Source organism: Siniperca chuatsi, linkage group LG23, assembly GCF_020085105.1.
Source record: "Siniperca chuatsi isolate FFG_IHB_CAS linkage group LG23, ASM2008510v1, whole genome shotgun sequence".
Lineage (NCBI taxonomy): Eukaryota > Metazoa > Chordata > Actinopteri > Centrarchiformes > Sinipercidae > Siniperca > Siniperca chuatsi.
In genome coordinates this window covers 6,097,591-6,118,358 of record NC_058064.1, presented here as the reverse complement: position 1 = coordinate 6,118,358, position 20,768 = coordinate 6,097,591, and the positions used below count along the sequence as shown (strand labels likewise).

Genomic DNA, 20,768 nt, shown 5'->3' with positions numbered 1-20,768 from the left:
CCAGAAACAGTTTTTGTAACTGTAGCACTCCTCATTAAACCTTTCAATCTCAAGTTTGTGTGAAAATATCTCAGCATCAACACTCTCACCTTTTGTTGTAATGAAATTAAAATTATTTTGACTAATTTCCTTTAAATTCCTTAACTGTTTATGCCATCTTTGACGACTGCCAATTGGCGCATGTTTACTGTAAAAATGCCCAGAGTGCCATTTCAGCTAGCATGGCAGAATCAATACGTTAAGAGCCATCATTTTCAGTAGCACACAGTGACAGGAGCGGCAGCCCATCTGATAGCTCAGATACACATGGTTAGTGATGTAATCAAATATGGAGAGATCATTGTCAGCTACTATATCTGGAATCTAGCTCTAGAGTTGCACCCTAGTATTTTCTTGCCTTTAGTCCTTTTCAGGTGAGAAGACTGCTCATAGGGCACAGAACACAACACAGAGATGTTATCAGACGATATTTAAAACAGGCTAAAGGGGGCTGAAGGAGCTCAGTTCTACTCATTGTTCAGCATATTGGGAGTGTGCTGTGACCTGCTTTACGTCTGTGTTACATTACAGGAACCTGGCTACAGATTTATCCCCACTAGGGATGTTTTCCCAAAAACTAACAAGTGCAACTGACTGTAGGAAGATAAATGTGGCTTATATACAAATGAATTGCCAGGCAAATTTCTGCATGGTATTTAAGTTGTAATGTAATAGCCCTTTTGAATAATAATGTGGATAAATGATATGTTTATCTCCCATTTAGATATAATCACGATACTTGGGTGCCGATTCGATATATATTGCGATTCTACAAGTGTTGCGATTCAATATTACAATTTATTGCAATTTTTGTTAGCTTTTTTTAACACTAGACCATGGGAAAAAGTTGAATCATACATTCTAGAGACTGTATATCATGAGGCATATGTCCAAAAACAATGCACGTCATTCAGTCTTTGAGTTTTATTTTAGCAGCATCATTGCTACACTGCATATAAAAGTGGTAAATAAAATACTTTTTGAAGTAAACTGCTACATTTAGTTGTTACAGCTCATCAAGCTAGTGCTTGGCAGTGTCAAGGTTCTTGTCCAAAACCAAGAGCTGGTCAACGTGCTCTATGCTGAGGCTGCTCCTTTGAACTATCACAATGTCCCTAGCTGTAGAGAACACACATTCAGCATCTCTGCTGGACACCTTCAGCAGAGATGCGTGTCCCTGGTACACACAAGTATCGCTTGGCTAGCATGGCCGGGAGAGGGTACTCACGATGATGTTCTTTCCACCAGTACAACGGGCTTCCAGACAGTGGCAAAGGAGCACACTATTTAAATTTATGTTCTATCTTTGACACCATTCTACTTATTTCATACATTACATTGCAACACATTATGACATAGTATTAGCAAAGCAAAGTGTTCTGTATATCATATTCATGTAATAATTGTAAAATTTCCTCCAGAATGTTCAGTGTAAACATTAAAAATATGCAGGTGAGCACAGTATTCTGGACTGTTTGATAGAATCAGCAAGGCCAAAGTTATATAAACCATTTAATTTCAGCTACATATCTGCCTGGCAGTGCCATTATGCACATGCATGCTCGCACACACACACACACACACACACACCCCCTGAGCATTTCTCTAATGCTTATATTTACCTGGTGATGCTCAATTGTGGCTGCAGCTTCAGCAACCATTCTTGCAAATGTTTCTTGTTTCTCATGGTTGGGCAGGAACGGCAACGCTTTAAATCTTGAATCAAGTGCTGAAACTAGTTTAGTGTGCTCTTCTCCAGCTCGGACACATACCTTTTTTATTAGGTCTTGGTGAACGGCTTTTTTGAGTTCTCTGACAAACTGAGGATCCATGGATGTATAAAGAGAACTGCATACAGCATCGGAGGCAAGGCTTCATTCATTCCTATGAAAGCTGCTCAGTGGCGCATGAAGCCAAAAAAGTTCTACTTCCTGGTATAAAATTACCCAGATCTTCCTATAGCTTCCTATATTGTGCGGCCCCACAAGCGCACTAGCATTTCATTTAACCCCACCTCCCTCGGCAGTCTCGAGCCAGCTAACTTCCGGTTTAGTCCTCCGCTATCTTGAATGGGGATAAAATGATTTAATCGTGCGGCTCTTTTAGATTTTCCGAATGTTATCAGACCAAGTGGATCTAATTCAGATAGTGAAATGAGTCATTTCACGGGGGTTGTGATGCTCAAGAAACTTTTTTTTTTTTTTTCTACCGTTTTACAGCCGCGTCTTTCGCGATGTAAGTCTATCGGGAAAAAGTCTTGTGGGGCCAGTGTGCATCACGTGACGGACCCAGAAGTTGTAATTCAACGGTTTGGCTGCTATGTCAAACCTACGTCTCCTGCAAGCCACCCAGGAAACCCCCACGGTTTGTAGGAGCTCTGCGTGTAGTGGGACTATGACCGAGAGTGTCAGGTTACTCTCATCCGACATAACACATGTAGCCACCTTGACTGGCTTCAGGGCCTGGATGAACTCCTCTTCATTTGATGTCCGACTCAGTCAAGGTGCTCTTTCTCACCTCGGGGGAAAGCAGTGCAGCTGTGACTACTGGTTGTTGCTCGAGGAAATGTTCGACAATGTCATACGCACTGTTCCATCTTGTTAAGTCTTCTACCAGTCTGTGCTCGGGGAGCTCCAGCAACTTTTGTTTTTGTTGAGGTCCTGTGGCACTTCTGTGGAAAAACCCAGTCACACATCATACGATTGCTACATTACAAAGTAGCTCTGCAACATTTGCCCCCGTGTGACTCTCGTGCAAGGCTCTGGTCTGGAGGACATGAGAGGACGAAGACCAGTCATCCGCAATGTGATAGGCTGTTGGGGTGATGTAAGACTCGGTGGCTCGTGAGGTCCGTGCATCGCAGATAAGAGCGACTCGTTCAGCGCAAGATGGGCTCTCATGTTGGTCGTATAACATGATAGAATTTGCATACAGATTTAGTCATGTCTACTTTGGATTTAAAACTTGAGGGTGCAGGTCATATCCCCGTGGATCTCAGACCATCAGCCATTTTTTTGCTTTCTCGTGTCCGCTTTGATTTTCTTGAAACGAATATGACCTCATGTAATACTCATAGATACAACAAATACATTTCATCATCTGCTGAATAAAAGTGGTAACATCTTTCCACCTCCTCTAATAAGCATAAACTGAAGTTAAGTTATTGAATTTGAATTACATCAATTCAGGAATAAAATAATCGTTTAAAAAAAAAAAAAAAAAATCACGCTGGCACTCTTTCTTGTGGTTGGAAGGGACTGCTTTGTGAACAGATAACAGTTGTAATTACTTGTCTAATGAGTCAAACATACTGATACATATAAGCAAAAGACAACCTGGTAAAACTGGATACCAGTTTTCCACTTATTCATAACCCACCTCCCTTTTCGATTGTGGTGGATAATAACAGCTGAGGAGTAGCTTTAATTTTGAAATGACATGCATGCATGCAAATTTTGAACCTGCTTTGGCCAAGTTAAATCAAACTCTCTCTCTCCATGTCTTTCGCTCTCAATTTATTTAATATTTTCACTTTGTGGCTGATGCTCTGGTGCTGTCTTTTTTTTTTCTCTTTTTTTTTTTTTACCTTGGCCTATTAAAAACTAATGTTACCCGCCAATGTGGCTAGAAGATTCGTAATTCTACATTGCAAAGCAAAATAATCGACTGCTTTTGGTTAGCTAATTTTACACCCTCCCGGGAAGGCATGTCTCCCTTGGTCAATGATTGCCATCCCAATTTACATACAATTCCTTCCCATAGCTATGTTGATGCACATAAAATATTACCCATCTTTTGTGGATTAGCAGTGTATTTTCCGATGGATTAAGATTACATGCAGTAACGTTAGCTAGCTTACATGAAAATGATGTTAGGCATAGCTAGCTAGCAAACTGTACGCTGTAACTAACAGTAACGACTGTAACTCGCGATGATGCTAATGCCCTCTAGTTATTATATAGTGTTAGTGGAGGGGCCATGCTCTGTGGCTCCAGTGTGTCATGGAGCCATGATTTCTGCCCCACCCAAAAAAATCCTGAACACAAAAGTGTTGGTCGGCCTAACTCCACAATTCAGTATTACATAGTTCAGTCTTTGTAACATGTTTTAAGCAATACATTTCTAACATTTATAATGTGTTTAGAAACAATTTTCAGAATTTCCTTCAAACAGACCACCCCCCAAATTATATATTAGCTGCTTCATTACAGCTACATAACTTTTTGGATGTTTTAGTGTTGTTAACGTCTTAGACCCAGCAAGTCTGTTCAGTAGGCCTCATGAACACAGCATCAGCACTGGGCTAGTATTACAGAAAACAAGACTTTTTTTGTTGTCACGTAATGAATGAAAAGGTCAAGTGGTTGGTCTGATATGGGTGACTAATGGAGATATCATGTCATAGAGAGAAACTCAGCAACCTGATGTGGGTGGTGAGCTCTCAGTAGACCCATTTAAATCCCAGCATCCTCATTCACAGTAACGGGAACTCCAAAGCAGGACTGTATCTCTAAGCCCCTGGTGTCACCACAGCCATCTAATGATAGGGTTGGTTAAGAATCCCACAGTGGGACTCCAGACCACAAAACCATCAAACCTAGTAAAACTGACCCAAAACAGACAGAATAGAAAGTCCAATCAAGAAGATATAAAACTTTGAAACGTAACTGCAGTCAGTCAGCTGCCATTTGGGGGTCATAAGCCCTGAGCCTGTTTCAAGTGGTGTGTCGGCCTAATGAGAAGGGCCTGAGACTCTCCGCAGCTTTAATTAGAAGCCAAGATGTTGAATGGTTTAAAAAGGTCTTGAATCTCTGCTGGGGGAGACAAAGATATAAGGGTTAAATCACAAAGTAGCCTTGGAAACAGTGTTAAATGCTTATTTTTGTTGTCTGCTATTATTTATAGAGGGTTTTATGGGATTACTCCAGGTCTTTTATGCTTTCAGAGTCTGTAAAGGGCCATGCAGGCAAAGACTGTTAACAGTTGTAATATTCATTCAATTTTAACTAAACCATCTATGAAAATAAAGATTTATGCCAAGCAATGTTTTGGTTAAATCCTCAATCTGACAATTATGAGAAATTCTCTCCTCAAAAGGAACAAATCAAAAAATCTTCATTATCTATATAATATAAAGGCCATCACAATCATTACTGGTATGCTCAGCATTCTTGTTTGATTTACAGAATACTCACAACTGTCCGGGTTTTATCAGATGACATATTAATAAACTTTTTATACTGTAGGCCCGGCCATTAGGAGAAGTGAGTTCTAATCACAGTGTGAAAATGCTGACATCCCTACTGGGTTGTGACAAACATTAGTTTTTAGGATCTTATAAGATTTTCAATTTCTGTCTTACAGTTTGACTATTCTATTCAGGTCAATAAGTAACAAGAAACTGCAGTACAAAAATGCCAAAGATATGTTTGTGGTAATTTGGAAACCATGTCACCATTACATAGTTGGGCACCGGAGAAAGTTTAAAATGATCCGCTAAATACATATCTTGGTCACAATTCATTAATAACCAAATTTAAGGGATCCTTAGGAAAATGTTTTTGTGTTTATTTATTTTTTTTTTAAATGATTACAGGCCAATATATAGTTGTTGTTTGTTTTTTTTTATTTATTAATTTTTTAAAATCCAAATATTGATATCGGTATTGGCCTCAAAAATCCAGTATCAGTCCATAATGACAACACTGTATGGGATACAGTAGACATTTTACATAAGATAAAATGTGTGGAAACTGCCTCTTCATGTAATAGTGGTACAACTTTTTGCTGAAGTGAGCTCCACTTGACATCTACCAGGTGGTCTCCAAACAAGACATTAGATGCACGAGTCCTCTACTACTGAGCATTGGATTGGTAGCAATAAATGCTTCGATTGCATCTGTAGTTGCAGTTATGTACTGTAAGACGAACTGAGCAGTAGATTAGTGTAAAATCCCGGAGAGTAGTAAACAACCATGACACACACCTGTCTGAATTTGTGCCACTCCTTACTCAGACTCCTCCTTTTTTTCTTTATTTAGGTGTAGCATGTTCACTCTGTTTGCACAGCCTGAGGAAGACCCTCTGCCATTTAAACACATTTTGTGACTTAGGTGCCTTGAGTTTTCAGCACATATGCCATTAGCATCTTCCTTTTTTAAACATGTACCATGGTTATTTAGCTTTGTCATATAGTGTGTTGAATCCCAGTAAAAGACTTTTGCATTATGAGCATGTCCCTGTCACTATGGACACGTTCCTTTCCCTCAATTAGTTTTTTTGGGCTCAATATTTGTTTTTGAAGAATATTCATATAAGCATGTCTTATAGGGGATTTTTTTATCAGCAAATAATAAAACAGCAACAAGATTTTGCAACAGATAATTATGTATTTAATTATTGTAATTAATTTAATTCGGTGTAATTGGTGAATCTATGTAATTTGGCTTAGAGGTGTCCTGAAGATGTGACAGGTAAAACAGGAGATGCAGACTGTGGTGTAGTGTCAGCCAATTTTGGCACTGAACCAAAAGCAACATTACACAGCTCCTGTCCTTCAACTGTTTCCTTATCTGTTAAAGTTAGTGACAGTTACACTTCCTTTCCTTTTAATCCCGTCAAAGGCTAGAGTTTGACCTCAAACAAAAATTAACTAGACAATTTCAGAATAATACCGCTCTGGAAGATTTTAGAAGGATGTTTATATAAATATCTTCTTGGCTCAAACTTAAACTTTTTGTGTGTGCTGTTACAGGTATCTCATCAGCCAGGGTGCCAGTGTGGGAGTTGTGAACAGTGAAGGTGAGACACCTCTGGACATTGCTGAAGAGGAGGCAATGGAGGAGCTCCTGCAGAATGAGATCAACAGACAAGGTACAGTATTACAGACATCTTGAACCCTACCATCTGGTCCATGTTGATCTACTGAGTCATCCCTCTCTCCCAATGCAAAAATGCCTTTATAAAAATGCACTACACTGTATAAGTGTCTCAAGTGAATTTAACTGCTGATAATATACAGTAGCTAATATAGCCTCTTCCAAAAGGCTATGTATTGTTAATGCAAAATGGAAGAAGAAGAACTGGAGACCGACCAATGCTGTATTTTTCTGTTGATACCAATATTTGATGTATATCATATGACTATGTGCACTCTGCTTTATTTTAGTTAGCCAAGAGGCTATCTTCAACTATAGTCCCTGAACAGATACAAAGTCACCCTAAAAACAGAATATAAGATTGAAATTAAAGTTATTGAGATCATTTGTAAGCATGCACAACATAATAAAAAGAGAGAATAATAATGTTGTGAAGAAGTGTTCCCATGCAATCAAGCTTATTCATATCTAGAAACAATCCTGATGTGTTAAGCATGTGAATGGCAGCATAGCTGGTAGGGCCCCTATGTGTATTTCATGCATGTATGAGTATGTTGTCAAATAGAATCTTGAGTTCTCATCGAGTGTCAGTTACCTGCTGTTTTTCACTTGCTTGCTTGAAGAAAAATTACATAATATACAAAAGTGATCCAGCTGTGTTGTGAGCACTCATGTGATGATTCAAAACTGAAAAGTCGAGTCTTTCTATTTTTGGCCAGGGCATTCTTGAGATGATGAAAGGCCCTCCCCTATGGTGAGAGGCCACGCACAGACGTGTTAACTGGCCCCGGGCCAGAGGGGTGCTTCTCAGCTCATATTCACTAATAAAGGTTGGCTGGCTTTCCCTTCTCTGTGGCACCAGTTGCCATTTTTTAAGCAAGCTTTACATTCTCACATTTTACTACATGTGTTTGCATGCAGAGAGAAATACTACATTTATAGCCGCGCTCATTGATAGTTTACAGTAAGGTGTGAAATGCAGGTCTTGCGCAGGCTGCCAATCAGCCTTGTAAGCCTTGTTGATACATGCATCTAGTAGCAGCCCCATTAGAAATTATATGATAAGCTTGTCAACAGGGTCAGAAGATGCACAGTCTCCATGTCATATTCTGCATAATGTTTCCACTGCATTAGCTTAAACTGTTTTTAAGTGTATTGTGCATTAGTGTAAACTGTCTAGTATCTCTAGCAACCTTGAGAAAAAGCTGTCTATAAGCTGTCAATCTCTTGACAGTCCTTTTTTAAGTCAAGTGTTTGAAAGCACATGGCATTCAGTGATAATTACACCCATAGTGCTGTTTGCATGTTACGTTCCTAGACCGTGTTATATAATGGCGGCGAGACATGCACCCACCCGAACCTCAAGCGTCCTGCCAGCGGCAACTGTCAGCTTTGATTTGCCGATGCCTGATGCGCTGCCTGTTTCTGAGCTTTCACACGCTGCCTCCTGTAAGATCCATCACTAACGCCAAACCAAATGTGCATCTTCATTTACCATGCTCATAGACTTCATAGAGCCAAACTACTGAATACATTTTCATTATGCAGACATTATGTATTCAAGTTTGAGCCTTATTTATTCATTAATGCAGACTTGCATAAAACTGCTTTTGAGATAAAACTCCACTGAAGAGTGAATTTGCAGTGATCCTGGCCTCAGGGCAGCTGCAGACAATCCACAGTTCAGTTCTCTGTGCTAGAGGTAGCAGGCAGCATTATGCAACTAGCTGTTGTGTAATGCTTCTGTATATTTGTAATGTGATTTTTCTCCTCTCAAAGAGATACCAGTCATGGGGTTAAACTTGTTAGCAAGTGGCCGTGGTTTCCCCTTGGTAGGGATAACCGCTAGGTCCAGGGTCAAGTGACTGCACTTTTCTAAAAAGTCAGTAACTATATGTACCTCTGAGGATCCTGGTGCTTCCTTCATGGTATTTTTCTGTAAATATTTCATTTTTGGCTTTACCAGACACACTGTATGTATGTTGTCAGTAAAGTGAAGGTGGAGGCAAGTCCTTTTATGGTCTATTGGTTTTTTTCTCTTTATCTTCTCAATGCTCAGTTAGAAGATGTGCTGTGCTGTTCTCTTGTAAAAACTCAACTTTGAACTGCTGCCAACTCTCCCACTCGGCTCGTGTTCTGTAGTCCTACTTAGAGGCCATTAGGCTCCCTGCTTTTTATAGGCACAGTATAGGCTACTTCCCAAGAGATCACGGGACATTGCCTTACCTGGCCAACTCCCATTGTCTACATTAACTAAACTACAGTTTAGGTAAATTCTCAACCATAGCATATGTGCACTGCATTTTCTCTTACTTGTCAAGTTGGGGTGGATTTAGATGATAGCTCAAGTTTGAATTGTGGCATTTCAGTGGGTGTCTCAACTTAAATAGAGTTACACTACGCATACCTGGCGCCGTATGTTCTTTTAATGTCTAAAACCTAAGGTTGCTGGTTGAAAATAATCAATTTAACATGTGTAGGTATTGATGGAATACACCACAACAACGTGTGATACCAAACAGTGCTGGATCACATATTAAAATCAAATTTCTTGTAACGTGCAGTTTTCTGAAAGTCTGTCTGATGCAAGTAAATCATGTATTTGATTTACATTTTGATTACATTTCTCACTTGTCATAGAGTATGTCATTATTCGGCTTAAGTTGTCTTGAGAGTTAGTTTCAGCTTTTTGCAACCTTAAAAAAAGATGACAGGCTTTACTAAGTTACTGCTTCACTGACCAGTCAACCATAGTGAGACATAGATAAGTTATTTGGTCTGAAATGTTTAAAATGAAACTTAAATGCAGTCAAACATAAACCCAGACACTGAGTCATCTTGTTCCCATTTGGTTTCACTTTCTTCAACCTCAGTTCACTAAACCTCTTAATGAGCAACATGTCCAGTTTTAAACAAGCCAGAATATTTCTGTTGCCCTGCTCAATTTAAGCCTGTGGTGCATGTGTTAGAAAGTAAAAAGATTTCCACTGACATTTAATGCTTGTAGACCAATTTTCAAAAATTTTAAAGCGCAAAAGGCTGGTGTCTCAGTGACTCTGTTAGGGAATCAAGTGTCCTCTTCTTGCTTAACACATCTCCTGCTCCTCTCCAGCTAGCATGGGCTCAACCTCTGTGTAAAGCCAAACTTGCAGACACAGATGTCCTCTTTCATTGATTTAAAAGCTTGATGATGTATCCTTGGGAGTAGAACAAAAGCAGAACAAGTGCTGTACAGTGCCCTCTAGTGTTTAGTGAGGTTTCCAGAATAATGTAATGTATATTTTTCCTCTGTAGAACCTTAAATGCACTGAATAACATTAATAGAAGTACAGGGATGCATGGGTTGAATCTTGTGTATAGAGACTTATCATAGGTATGATTATTGTTGCATTATTATAGCAGTGTTTAAATATGCTTATGATTTATCTCATGGCTATGGACTGAAATATTTTCTGTTCTCGCTACTATAATCCATAGTCACAAACTAATGTAATGGATTCCAAACATTCACACACCTTTCTCCAGATGTAAGACAAGTAGAACTTATTATAAATACCTCGATGTTATTGTGCCCCATTCTCATTCCTCCATTCTCTGGGTTCAGTGTTACAGCTGGCAGCTTGTTCCTAAGTAACAGGTAATCCTTAGGTGCCACTTTGACAGTATCAGTCTCCTCTGTCACTTACCCAGGGTGGATATCGAGGCAGCCCGGAAAGAGGAGGAGCGGGTCATGCTGAGGGACGCCCGTCAGTGGCTCAACAGTGGCCAGATCCAAGATGTCCGGCACGCCAAGTCCGGAGGAACGTCACTCCATGTAGCTGCTGCGAAGGGATATGCCGAGGTTTTAAAGTAAGCAGTGGTCTTGATTTCACAGGTAGTAGACTGAGTGTAAACTTGATGTCTTTCCATGTTGGGACAAAAATGTATTGACCAACTCAATTATTGCTTGTTGTTGCATAAAGCCTTTCCTGTATGTTACATTATATAAATTATATTAATAGTCAAGACAGTGGTGAGGCCTAGCATCGTACTTTTTCTTTGCTAATGCCAAACATATCTTGTTCTCTGCATCTTGTCAATGCGTTGTTCCTGACACTGTCTCTGTGGGCTGTTAATACGGCTACACGGCTCGAGGAAAGGAACTGCAGCATCCTGTCCATCTGGTCTGGGAAGCCAGCCAGCACACTCTACTGCCATAGATAGCTCTAAGATCTCTGATGTTTAGCGTGACTACCATATACAAGACAGGAATCGAGATGTTTATTCCATCATGGCAGAATTATGGGCTGAAATACTACAGTTTTAAAATTTGCCAACCTCATCCTGCTCTTGCTTAGGGATGACAAAAATTTCAGATTATGTGTCCATGTGTTTAGGGGGTAGACTCTGTATCTCATAAATCTGACCTGGGGTTACAATGCTGACACACTTCTAAATGCCTGGACCCTGGCAGCACCATGAAAGATTAGTTTACAGAATCAAATCTGAGAACCAGATTTATTAATTCTAAGGAAAACTATTTCCCTTCCTCTCACACTCCCCACTCTTTCATTGTGCAGGCTTTTAATCCAAGCAGGGTATGATGTAAATATTAAGGACTATGATGGCTGGACTCCTCTACATGCAGCAGCACACTGGGGCAAAGAGGAGGCATGTAGGATATTGGTGGAGAATCTATGTGACATGGACCTCATTAATAAAATGGTGAGTAATTGGAACTGTCATGAGTCCTGTCATTAAGTGCTGTCCAATGCATATTTTAGATGTCTTTTATTTCTTTCCTTCAGGGCCAGACAGCTTTGGATGTAGCAGACGAAGATGTTCTGGGATACTTAGAAGAACTACAAAAGAAACAAAAGCTGGTTAGTCGATGTGGCTGCTAATTGTATAAGGACTCATATCTGCACAAATCAACTTCTGCAACAGTTTTAATAGTGGATACATTTGAATGAGTTCTTATTGTGGAAGCCTGTGATTGAATAAAAATGCATGAATCTCATTTTTACAAGATTCATTGTGTGTCCAAGATTGTGTGCTTTGCTGTCTTTTCCCCTGTAAGAATTACTGATTTTTGTTTTCTTTATTCCAGCTGATGAGTGTGGAGAAAGATGTTAAAAAATCTCCTTTGATTGAAACGACAACCACCGGGGATAACAACCAATCACTGAAACCACTCAAGAGGTAAATAGCTTGATGGTGAAAAATTATCAATGGAAACCATCCACTGAATTAGTTTTTAAAGCACAGGCATAACTAACTAAACTTTATTTTTGGTTTGAATATTTAATTTTATATCTTTGACTTGTATACTCTCTTGAAGTTCAAAATAATGTACTACATTGATGCTGTAGTTCCATACTAATGGTGTGAAATTTGTGTGTTGCAGCAAAGAAACACTGCTTCTGGAGCCAGAAAAGAGCGCCCCACGCATTGAGACTTTAGAACCGGAGAAGGTGGATGAAGAAGATGATGGGAAGAAGGATGAATCAAGCTGCTCCAGTGAGGAAGAGGACGATGAAGATTCAGAGTCGGAGACTGAAGCAGGTACTGTGTGTGACTTATTTTAGACTTGTTGGTGTGGTATCAGGTTGTCAGTTAAATTACTACATATGATACATGCAATTTAATTCAGTCAGCTCTGTGCCTTTTTACCACATGTGGCAAATTTGTGTCTGGTCAAATGTCACCAAATAAAATCTTTATTTTCTATAATGCATTTATATTCTTCACTGTCAACCCCTCCAGACAAGAGCAAGCCTTCAGCATCGGTGAGCAACAGCACAACGCCCACCCCAACCAGCATCACCATGTCATCTCCAGCTAGCCCAACCAACCAGGTGACGACCCCCACTTCACCAGTAAAGAAGGTACGACTAGGTGGACAAGTATTTCTCATCCTACCCTGCGCAGACACAGTACTGGCAAAAAAAAAAATCAAAAAGGACACATTTCACTCAAATTAGCAAACAGTTGATTGGTTTTAAAAGGCCTTGGAGGAATTTAAATGCTGCAGCACAGCCATGATGCAATCATGTCACTATTCTACCATCTAATCACTTCAGGTAGTAACTGCACTTTCTCTGGTCCATGAAGCCAATATAACTTTGTTCTACTGAGACATGTTGGTGCCTCATTATGTACACAAATCCGTAAAATGATTCATCTATTTAGTTTTTCTCCTCCTTGAACACAAACCTAATTTCACAGCCGGCTGAAGAAACTGGGGGTTTACATAAATGAGTTTGCAGTTCATACGCCAGGCCATCACAGAAATAGTTTTTCCTGGTTGTGATTTGCTCTTCATGTCGCAGCACAATAAGCATACAAAGCTAACAAATGTCACAAAGGCCCTGAGAATGACAGTTAAGACCAATTTTCTGTGGCGTTTAACAAACATGGCAACGGGCTGTACAGTGGGGATGATTGGTGGCCAATTCTAGATAATGTTAACAGTTTTACTATATGACTGTTAGGATACCAGGAGGCTAGAGTGTATAGAGCAGTGGATTGGGTTGGTTGTTAGGAATAAAACTAGGTAGTGTTCCATGGTAGTGTTTTCCCACTTTTGAGTCTGCTGCCCTCTGCTGGCAAAATGAGGCCAAGCATTTTACCAAACTGAACCTGGTAAATTTTACCAAGGGCATACCTGCTTCAGTCAGTCCACTGGTTTAAACAAATACTTAATGTGGCATCATGTTTGACTGCTGGAAAGGTATTTTAAAGTGTTTTGTGTGGCCTGAGTTGAAATGGGTTACATTAAGGACTGAAAATTAGATCCCTTAATAAAAGCTGTGACGCTCATTCCATTAAGTCTGTGATATCAGGCACCACCTACAGACTGCATCATCATTTCACACTGCTGAATGTGGCCTAAATAGGAGGGTACCTTTACAGTGTTCTATATCTTTCTGAATTTGCACGCTTTAGTCCATGTCCTGCAATCAGTGGCCACCTATCCAAGACTTACTGAATGTTGTTTCTCTTTTTCTGCTTCTTTTCTTTAAATGATCTTGTTCCAATCCTTCTTTAAAGCCTAGTGCTCACACATCACAATGTCTTCTGTCTAACAAGAGTGAGCAAAACATTAACAATGTCCTATTTTGACACTACCAAATGTTTGTTGGATCTGTCACTTATTCCAACTGAGAACAATAATGATAGTCCCCCCTGGTTTGGCAGAAAGCATTGTGTGGTGTGACTAGGTCTTTAAAAAATCTGTCCCTGCCATAAAGTGTGTTTCTTTTGCTGCTGCTTCTGTCTTACTCTGGCTTTTTCTCTGTCTCAATCTCTCTCCCTCGCTCTCTTTTTTTTATCCCTCTTTCTTTCTCTTTTTCTTTCTCTTTCTCATTCTGGGCTCTTGTCTTGGTTGGCTTTAGTTTGATTGTATTACTCCCCTCATGCCTGTGGCGGAGCCAGGCTGTCCTGCATTGTGGCGTCAAGGCTTGCGCAAAACTGGCATTTCTCTAGTACCCAAAAAACCTATGGTGAGGCATTGGTGTGCACCAGAGTTGTTCTCTCATCCTACATGCACCTGTGCACTGACAAAGTACTTAACACCCCCCTAACCACCCTGGCTTGATCCAGGTGATGCTGATTGAACCTCTCTATTGCTGACTTTCACTCATCAACCCTACATGGTGGTGTTCACTTGTAATCAACAAATGCACTGTCCTGATCATGCTTTCACTGTGTGTCTGTGTGGCTTGTGGTTGTTTTTTTTGTTTTTTTTTTTGTTGTTGTTGTTGTTGTTGTTGTTGTTGTTTTTTTTTTTAGCTGCTTGTCATCTTTTGATAGTTTGTTTTAAAAAAAAAAATGTATATGTGGCCAGACCTGAAAACTTTTAATCGGACCCTAAAATCCCAACAGATTTAATTACCCTTTCACCACCTACTGTACAAGAGCGTTACATAATTATCATATTTTAAGAATAGCATTTACTCTGGAATAACTTTTAGAGTCTAGTAGTAGTAGTGGATGTGATCGTACTTCTTAACTGGCATGTCCTTCTTTTAAAAATGTCCTTGAATGATCTCATCGTTTAAACTTAAAAATGACAGCCCCTGGAGATTAATCCAAACCATTTTTGACCACTGTTTTGACCCGATTGACTTCTGGTGACTAAAAATCAAATTTAACATCTGTATACTTTTAAATGATTAACTTTGTACACTAAACCCCTGCCCCTTCCTCCCTCTCAGGCCACTCAGCCTACTGGAAAGGTCTCAACTAAAGTAGAGGACGATAGGAAGGATGAGTCTCCAGCGTCGTGGAGGCTGGGTTTGAGGAAGACCGGCAGCTACGGGGCGCTAGCGGAGATCACAGCTACCAAGGAGGCTCAGAAGGAGAAGGACACTACTGGGGTGATGCGCTCAGCCTCGAGCCCTCGCCTCACCTCCTCCCTGGACAATAAAGACAAAGAGAAGGTCAACAGTCATATAGTCAGATCCTTTATTTTTTCAGTTATGTGGTATGTCTCTTAGACCGCTGGGTCACCAGGATGTCCTGAGACATATTCACATACCCAGTTAGTCCAAGATATTCAGTCCTTACTTCTTATCTTTTTGCAATTGTTAGGACAGGGCTTTACAATATACTTACTGTACAACTATAGAATATAAAAATATAAAATGTAGACACTGTCTTAACCTTTTTTTAAGCCATATAATGAGCTCCTTTTATGGAGTTCTCATTTACCAGCTGGCTACTGTGTGTGTGTGTGTGTGTGTGTGTGTGTGTGTGTGTGTGAAAAGGAAGAAATAATTTATACTTAGGCTTGATGCAGTCATGAACTGCTGTGCTTTTGTAAGAGCTCAATTAGGACTGAAATGCCATCTTAGATGTTTTTTTAATAGTAAATAAAGTTTGTGATGTTTGACAACTCTTCCATAAATGGCCCCTAACATGGGTTCTGTTTGTTCCTCTGTCTACAGGAAAAGGATAAAGGGACCCGGCTTGCCTATGTGGCCCCCACCATCCCCAGGAGACTGGCCAGTACTTCAGACATTGATGAGAAGGAAAACAGGTGAAGCCCTGGAACCAAGTGGCTCTATGCTAAGATGCATTGGCATGAGCGGCTCCTGCTGCCCACTGCTGTGTGTTGCAGGCAAAAGGCCTCAATGCTCTGCATGTTGTGTGTGGCCCTAAGAAACTGCCTTTGGTTAGCTTGTTGTGTTGTGCAGCAATGGATTTGGTAGACTTCAAAATTACTAGGAAAAGGGTAGATTTCATAGCGGGTAGAATTAGGTTTGATGAGGAAAGACTAGAATTTTTATCAGCACATATCTAGTATCTATGTCAATATCTGTTTGTGAAAGCCTGGGGTACAATTGTAGCTTGTGGTTCCCCAGGGACTCAACTTCTCTGATACGTAGTGGCTCATACACCCGGCGGCGCTGGGATGACGACCTGAAGAACAGCGAAGGAAGTGCCTCCTCTAACCGAACCCCCAGCTACCAGCGCAGGTTAGCCTCTGCTGTGATATAAATCTCTGCCAAACTTCCATTCCTCATCTAATCATCAGATCGCAGTCCCATCTCATGTGATGTATTTATCCAATATGAGGTTGACTTGTATAGCTGTGGAACTAAAACCACTGTGTAGTCAGCATTGATAGTTGTTTATCAATAATCTTCTATACATTTTGCATGGATTATTTCATCAGAGATATGTACGTACATGCTTCTATGCACAGCAGCAGCTACTGAGAAAACCATGCAAATCAGCCCAATGCCTCTCTCTATTACTGCCACAGAGTGTTGCATGACTGTACCTGTCCTGTCAGGTTGTTCTGCCATGGAGTTTGCAATGCATTACTCAAGCATTTTACCAAACCTGTCTGATTACAGATAAATCAAATTCCCAGGGTTTTTCATGGCACAAAACCTAGGCATGGACTTATGCTGCATGCATGTCATATGGGAAAATTTAATTGAGTTTTTAAGTTGTAAAAGCTATTTCTCCAAGTTCCTGAATTCTAATGTTACCAGCCAAGACATCCTTGAATCGAATTTGAAACACATCTTTCTTCATTAAGTTGTCTTGTTAAAAATTATGTGATTTTTGAATGTGTCACTGTGTGCTGACTGGACACGGTGATTGCAATCAACAGAAATCTATGAAAACACAATTTAACTCATGAAAATGTCTGTTGTTGCTTTTAGTTGTCCAGTCAACAACTAGCCCCATATGACATTAATGTACCAATAGTGTGCAAAGCTTAATAGTCTTAAATATGTATGTTTCTTATACTGTATATGTGTATGTGTGTGTGTGTGTGTGTGTGCGCCTCCACCGCTAACATGCCTCTTTCGCCCACCCGCCTGCCAACACGCCAGCACGTCCCATACGCTAGCACTAGGGCGGAGTGGCAGCACGCGGGACGTGCCAGCCAAGTCTTCGTCCACCTCCAGCTTGGACCCTAACACCTGTAATACTAAACCCTGGCAGCCACCCACCTCCCACTACCAGTCTTACAGCATTTACCGCAGGTACACCAGCCTCACAGGGGCACCACCATCTCTACACCCACCTGTCCTCTTTGACCACGTGTCTCTGCTCTGCTGAAGTGCCTACCATGTGTTTTGTGTTCCTCTGGTTACCTTTAATATCCAAATGAATATTGGAAGAAATGGTTGTTTTAACATTCAGAACTAGCCTCTGGATGTAGCCTGTTTTGTCACTTTGTCCAAAATATTTCAATGAAGTTAAGATTTAAATGTTTTCCAAACCCACCCAGTAAGTGCAGAAACTTGTCACACTGTTTCTTGGACAGAGCATTTCAGTTTGTTGTAGGTTTTTTGTTCTTTTGTTGTTGTTTTTTTTTTGACATCTGCAAAACTTGAATATGGATGTCATTGTGTAATACTGTGACACTGCAGTAGTATCATTGAAAGGATGTTCAGCTTAATTTTCACTGAAACTGCAATATTTAAACTGCAGTCCCTTCCTGGAATAACCATGGACTTTGCAAAAAAAAAAAAAAAAAAAATACATTGATCCATTCAGTTGTCTTACAAAGACAGTTACTTTTCAAATTAACAGTAATATCACAACAGTTTCCTGTAGAGGGTTTCATTATTAATGTATTAAGCCTATATGGCATAGACTTAATTGACGTTTTTGTTTTTATTACATGCAGAGCTGTCATGAAACCCAAAATGCAGCATTCAGACTGACTGTCGAGCAATGATGTTTCAAACCTCTGCAACTAATGATACGATATAGGCCTCAGAAAAAGGAAAAGGATATGTCTCCTGCCCAATGTTTATTGCTTAAATGCATCGGAGCAGACAGGGCACTCCTGTCATAGAGAATACACAAGGGAAGGTGCAGTGTAGAAAAAGTGTTTCCCCCTCTTTTTGATCACATAAAAAAACAAGCTTTAGTTTCTCACTTATTTTTATTTTTTTTCTCCTAATCTCATGCAGTCACAATGTTGATAATATGATGCAAAAATATTTTAGCTCAAGCCATCAATACTAATTATCTCAGTTAATAATCAGAGCATCTAACTAATTTGATGCGATCAACATTATAGGTGTGATCACATAGCTATATTTGTATCCTGCTCTGCCTTACTGGTGTCTCTGCTGTGTTTATGTCTGACATTTCGTCCTCCAGCGGCTCTTTTGGCAGAAGACACGAGGACTTGAGTTCCTCGACCACCTCCTCCACGACCACCACCACCTCATCTGTTACCTCGCCCACAGGCCATCGCGGCTTGCTCTCCAGCCTGGGCTCCTCCACCCGCACTGGCTCCACCAGTCTCACCAGCAGGTACATGAACAGGACTGGTGTCAGCCAGACCTGAAAATGTGATACTGTACATCTGTAATACATAGCTTGTAGATATTCCACTAGTTTTGTAACTCAGTGGCTTTTCTCAGAGAGTTTATTTCACTTTTTCTGAAAAGTTGAAACATGTTCCTGGTGTTTTATACGTCTTTTAACTAAATAGGTATCTGCTATTAACAAAGCCATTACAAAGATTGTTGAATGCTAACAGTGTAATCGCCAAACCTCATTTCTTGTGAAATGTTCACTCAATTGACCTGAGCAAAAAGATTTTTTAAGCTTTTAAGCAAGTTACTAAACCAGCGAGCTGATATTACAAAGTAAATAATGGTAATATGCAATGAATAGTGAAGTAATCTACCATGTAAAACACATGTCTAGCTAACAAGTTAATAATTTTTTATAACATAAAATCAGTCTGACATGATCAGCCTGCAGCAGAAGAAAATGCATAGAGATAAACTTTATGGTGTGTTGTATATGGATATGACTGCTACAATATCTGACCTCCAAAATGGCTACCAGCAGACTGCACTTAAAAGCCTTCTACAACCACAAATTTCAGTTTTCTAATAAAAGCAGTTGAAACTGAATTAGGAAAAACAGGCTTCTTTACAAAATGCTGGTGTGTAAACAGGTACTGGTCAGAGGAGAGTGCAGAGAGGGAAAAAGAGAAGGAGAAGGAGTCTGCTGCAGTCATCCCCACTATAAACACTGGCTCTACTACGACCACCACATCTACCACTACCACCACCGCCATATCTACCACTACTAGCACCACTGGCACTGTCACTGGCTCTGAAAGACGCAGGTAACAAACACACACACCTTTTACCTACAGAACTCTGTAGGTAAATTAATTATTTTATCTCTAAAAATATGAAACAAATGCACACATTGTTTAGTTATGTACAGTAATTGAACAGTTTCTCTGTCAAGAATCTAAATTATGTAATAATGACCACTGTAGCATTAAAATGGGACAATGGGTTAATCTCATCTGGATCAGTTAAATTTTGTTAAAGAGTTAAATTTATGTTTTTATTTGATGCATTTTGTTTGATTACATACAATTTGTAGTTTAGATTTTCTTTAGTTGGAGATGTTAATTGCTGTTGCTATTTTGGGTTTAGAGGAGACTTTCAGCATCCCATGGCGTTTTATAGTTAAAATCTCTGGGGAAAAGACTTAAAATGTTATTTTGTGTTACTTATTGTATTTATTTACTATATTTTTTATGTATGATCATGAAATTTTCAAGTTCAAATGGCTTGGATATTGGAACAAAACATTTATTGTAAGCAGCTTCAAGAAATATTGGCATTAACCTTAAAAGCTTCCATCAGTCAAACAGTAAACCGGATGCATTTCCTCTGTTTGAGAACGGGGTGTGTGTGTGTGTGTGTGTGATCTGTGTACACAGTGTGGAGGGGAAGAGAGAGTTTGTCTGTCTGAGCGTGAGGGTGCATGTGAGAGTGTGTCACAGAAAGCATGTCTTTGCACGTGTGTGTGTTTGAGTGGGGTCAAGAGCATGTCTTCCTGTTGCAGTGCTGAAATAAGCCACCTGTCATGGTGGGAGTGGGGCAGGGCTGTTTCAGAGCCTGGGCTGTTTCAGAGCCTGGACTGCTCCAGCAACTTTTCCTTATAAGGAAGGTGGGCAGAAGTTGCACATTATCCTCAAGGCCAAGGCTCCACTCAGCACTGAATGAGTTCATAGTTCAGTGTGGCCAACAGAGGCAAGCTCCACACTGAGAGAAAGTGCTAGAATAGCTCACTGTTTTATTTCCCAAACTGTGTTGCCTGTTAAGTCTGATACTGTTATAGCAAAAGGTTAGCGATTTTAATCCTGTTTTACCATAGTAACTTAAAGTAGGTTTAAGGATTGTTTTAAAGCTTTATCTTAGGAAATTGAAACATTTTTCCAGGAATATCCTGCCTCATCTCTTCATTACGGGAAATCCTCTGCTACCAAGATTCTTTGACATAGGTAGCTGCTTCACATTCAAACCATTCCACAAATGTACATCTGGAGCTGTATAGTATATCTGCAGTCGTACT

The 20,768-nt window shown here is 40.0% G+C and overlaps 1 protein-coding gene across 6 annotated transcripts in view; it reads left to right on the top strand.

The window, feature by feature from the left end:
- ppp1r12a (protein phosphatase 1, regulatory subunit 12A) overlaps positions 1-20,768 on the top strand; it is a 55,040-nt gene that overhangs the window by 20,553 nt on the left and 13,719 nt on the right. For 3 of the 6 annotated variants that reach the window (XM_044186695.1, XM_044186694.1, XM_044186696.1), the window contains exons 3-15: positions 6,794-6,912; positions 10,607-10,766; positions 11,477-11,621; positions 11,705-11,779; positions 12,007-12,098; positions 12,304-12,461; positions 12,663-12,784; positions 15,116-15,340; positions 15,848-15,939; positions 16,265-16,378; positions 17,252-17,404; positions 18,537-18,692; positions 19,348-19,521. In XM_044186695.1, the coding sequence (XP_044042630.1) occupies positions 6,794-6,912; positions 10,607-10,766; positions 11,477-11,621; positions 11,705-11,779; positions 12,007-12,098; positions 12,304-12,461; positions 12,663-12,784; positions 15,116-15,340; positions 15,848-15,939; positions 16,265-16,378; positions 17,252-17,404; positions 18,537-18,692; positions 19,348-19,521 (1,785 nt within the window). The remainder of the gene's footprint in view (positions 1-6,793; positions 6,913-10,606; positions 10,767-11,476; positions 11,622-11,704; positions 11,780-12,006; positions 12,099-12,303; positions 12,462-12,662; positions 12,785-15,115; positions 15,341-15,847; positions 15,940-16,264; positions 16,379-17,251; positions 17,405-18,536; positions 18,693-19,347; positions 19,522-20,768) is intronic. The other 3 variants (XM_044186699.1, XM_044186697.1, XM_044186698.1) reach the window with 2 other exon arrangements.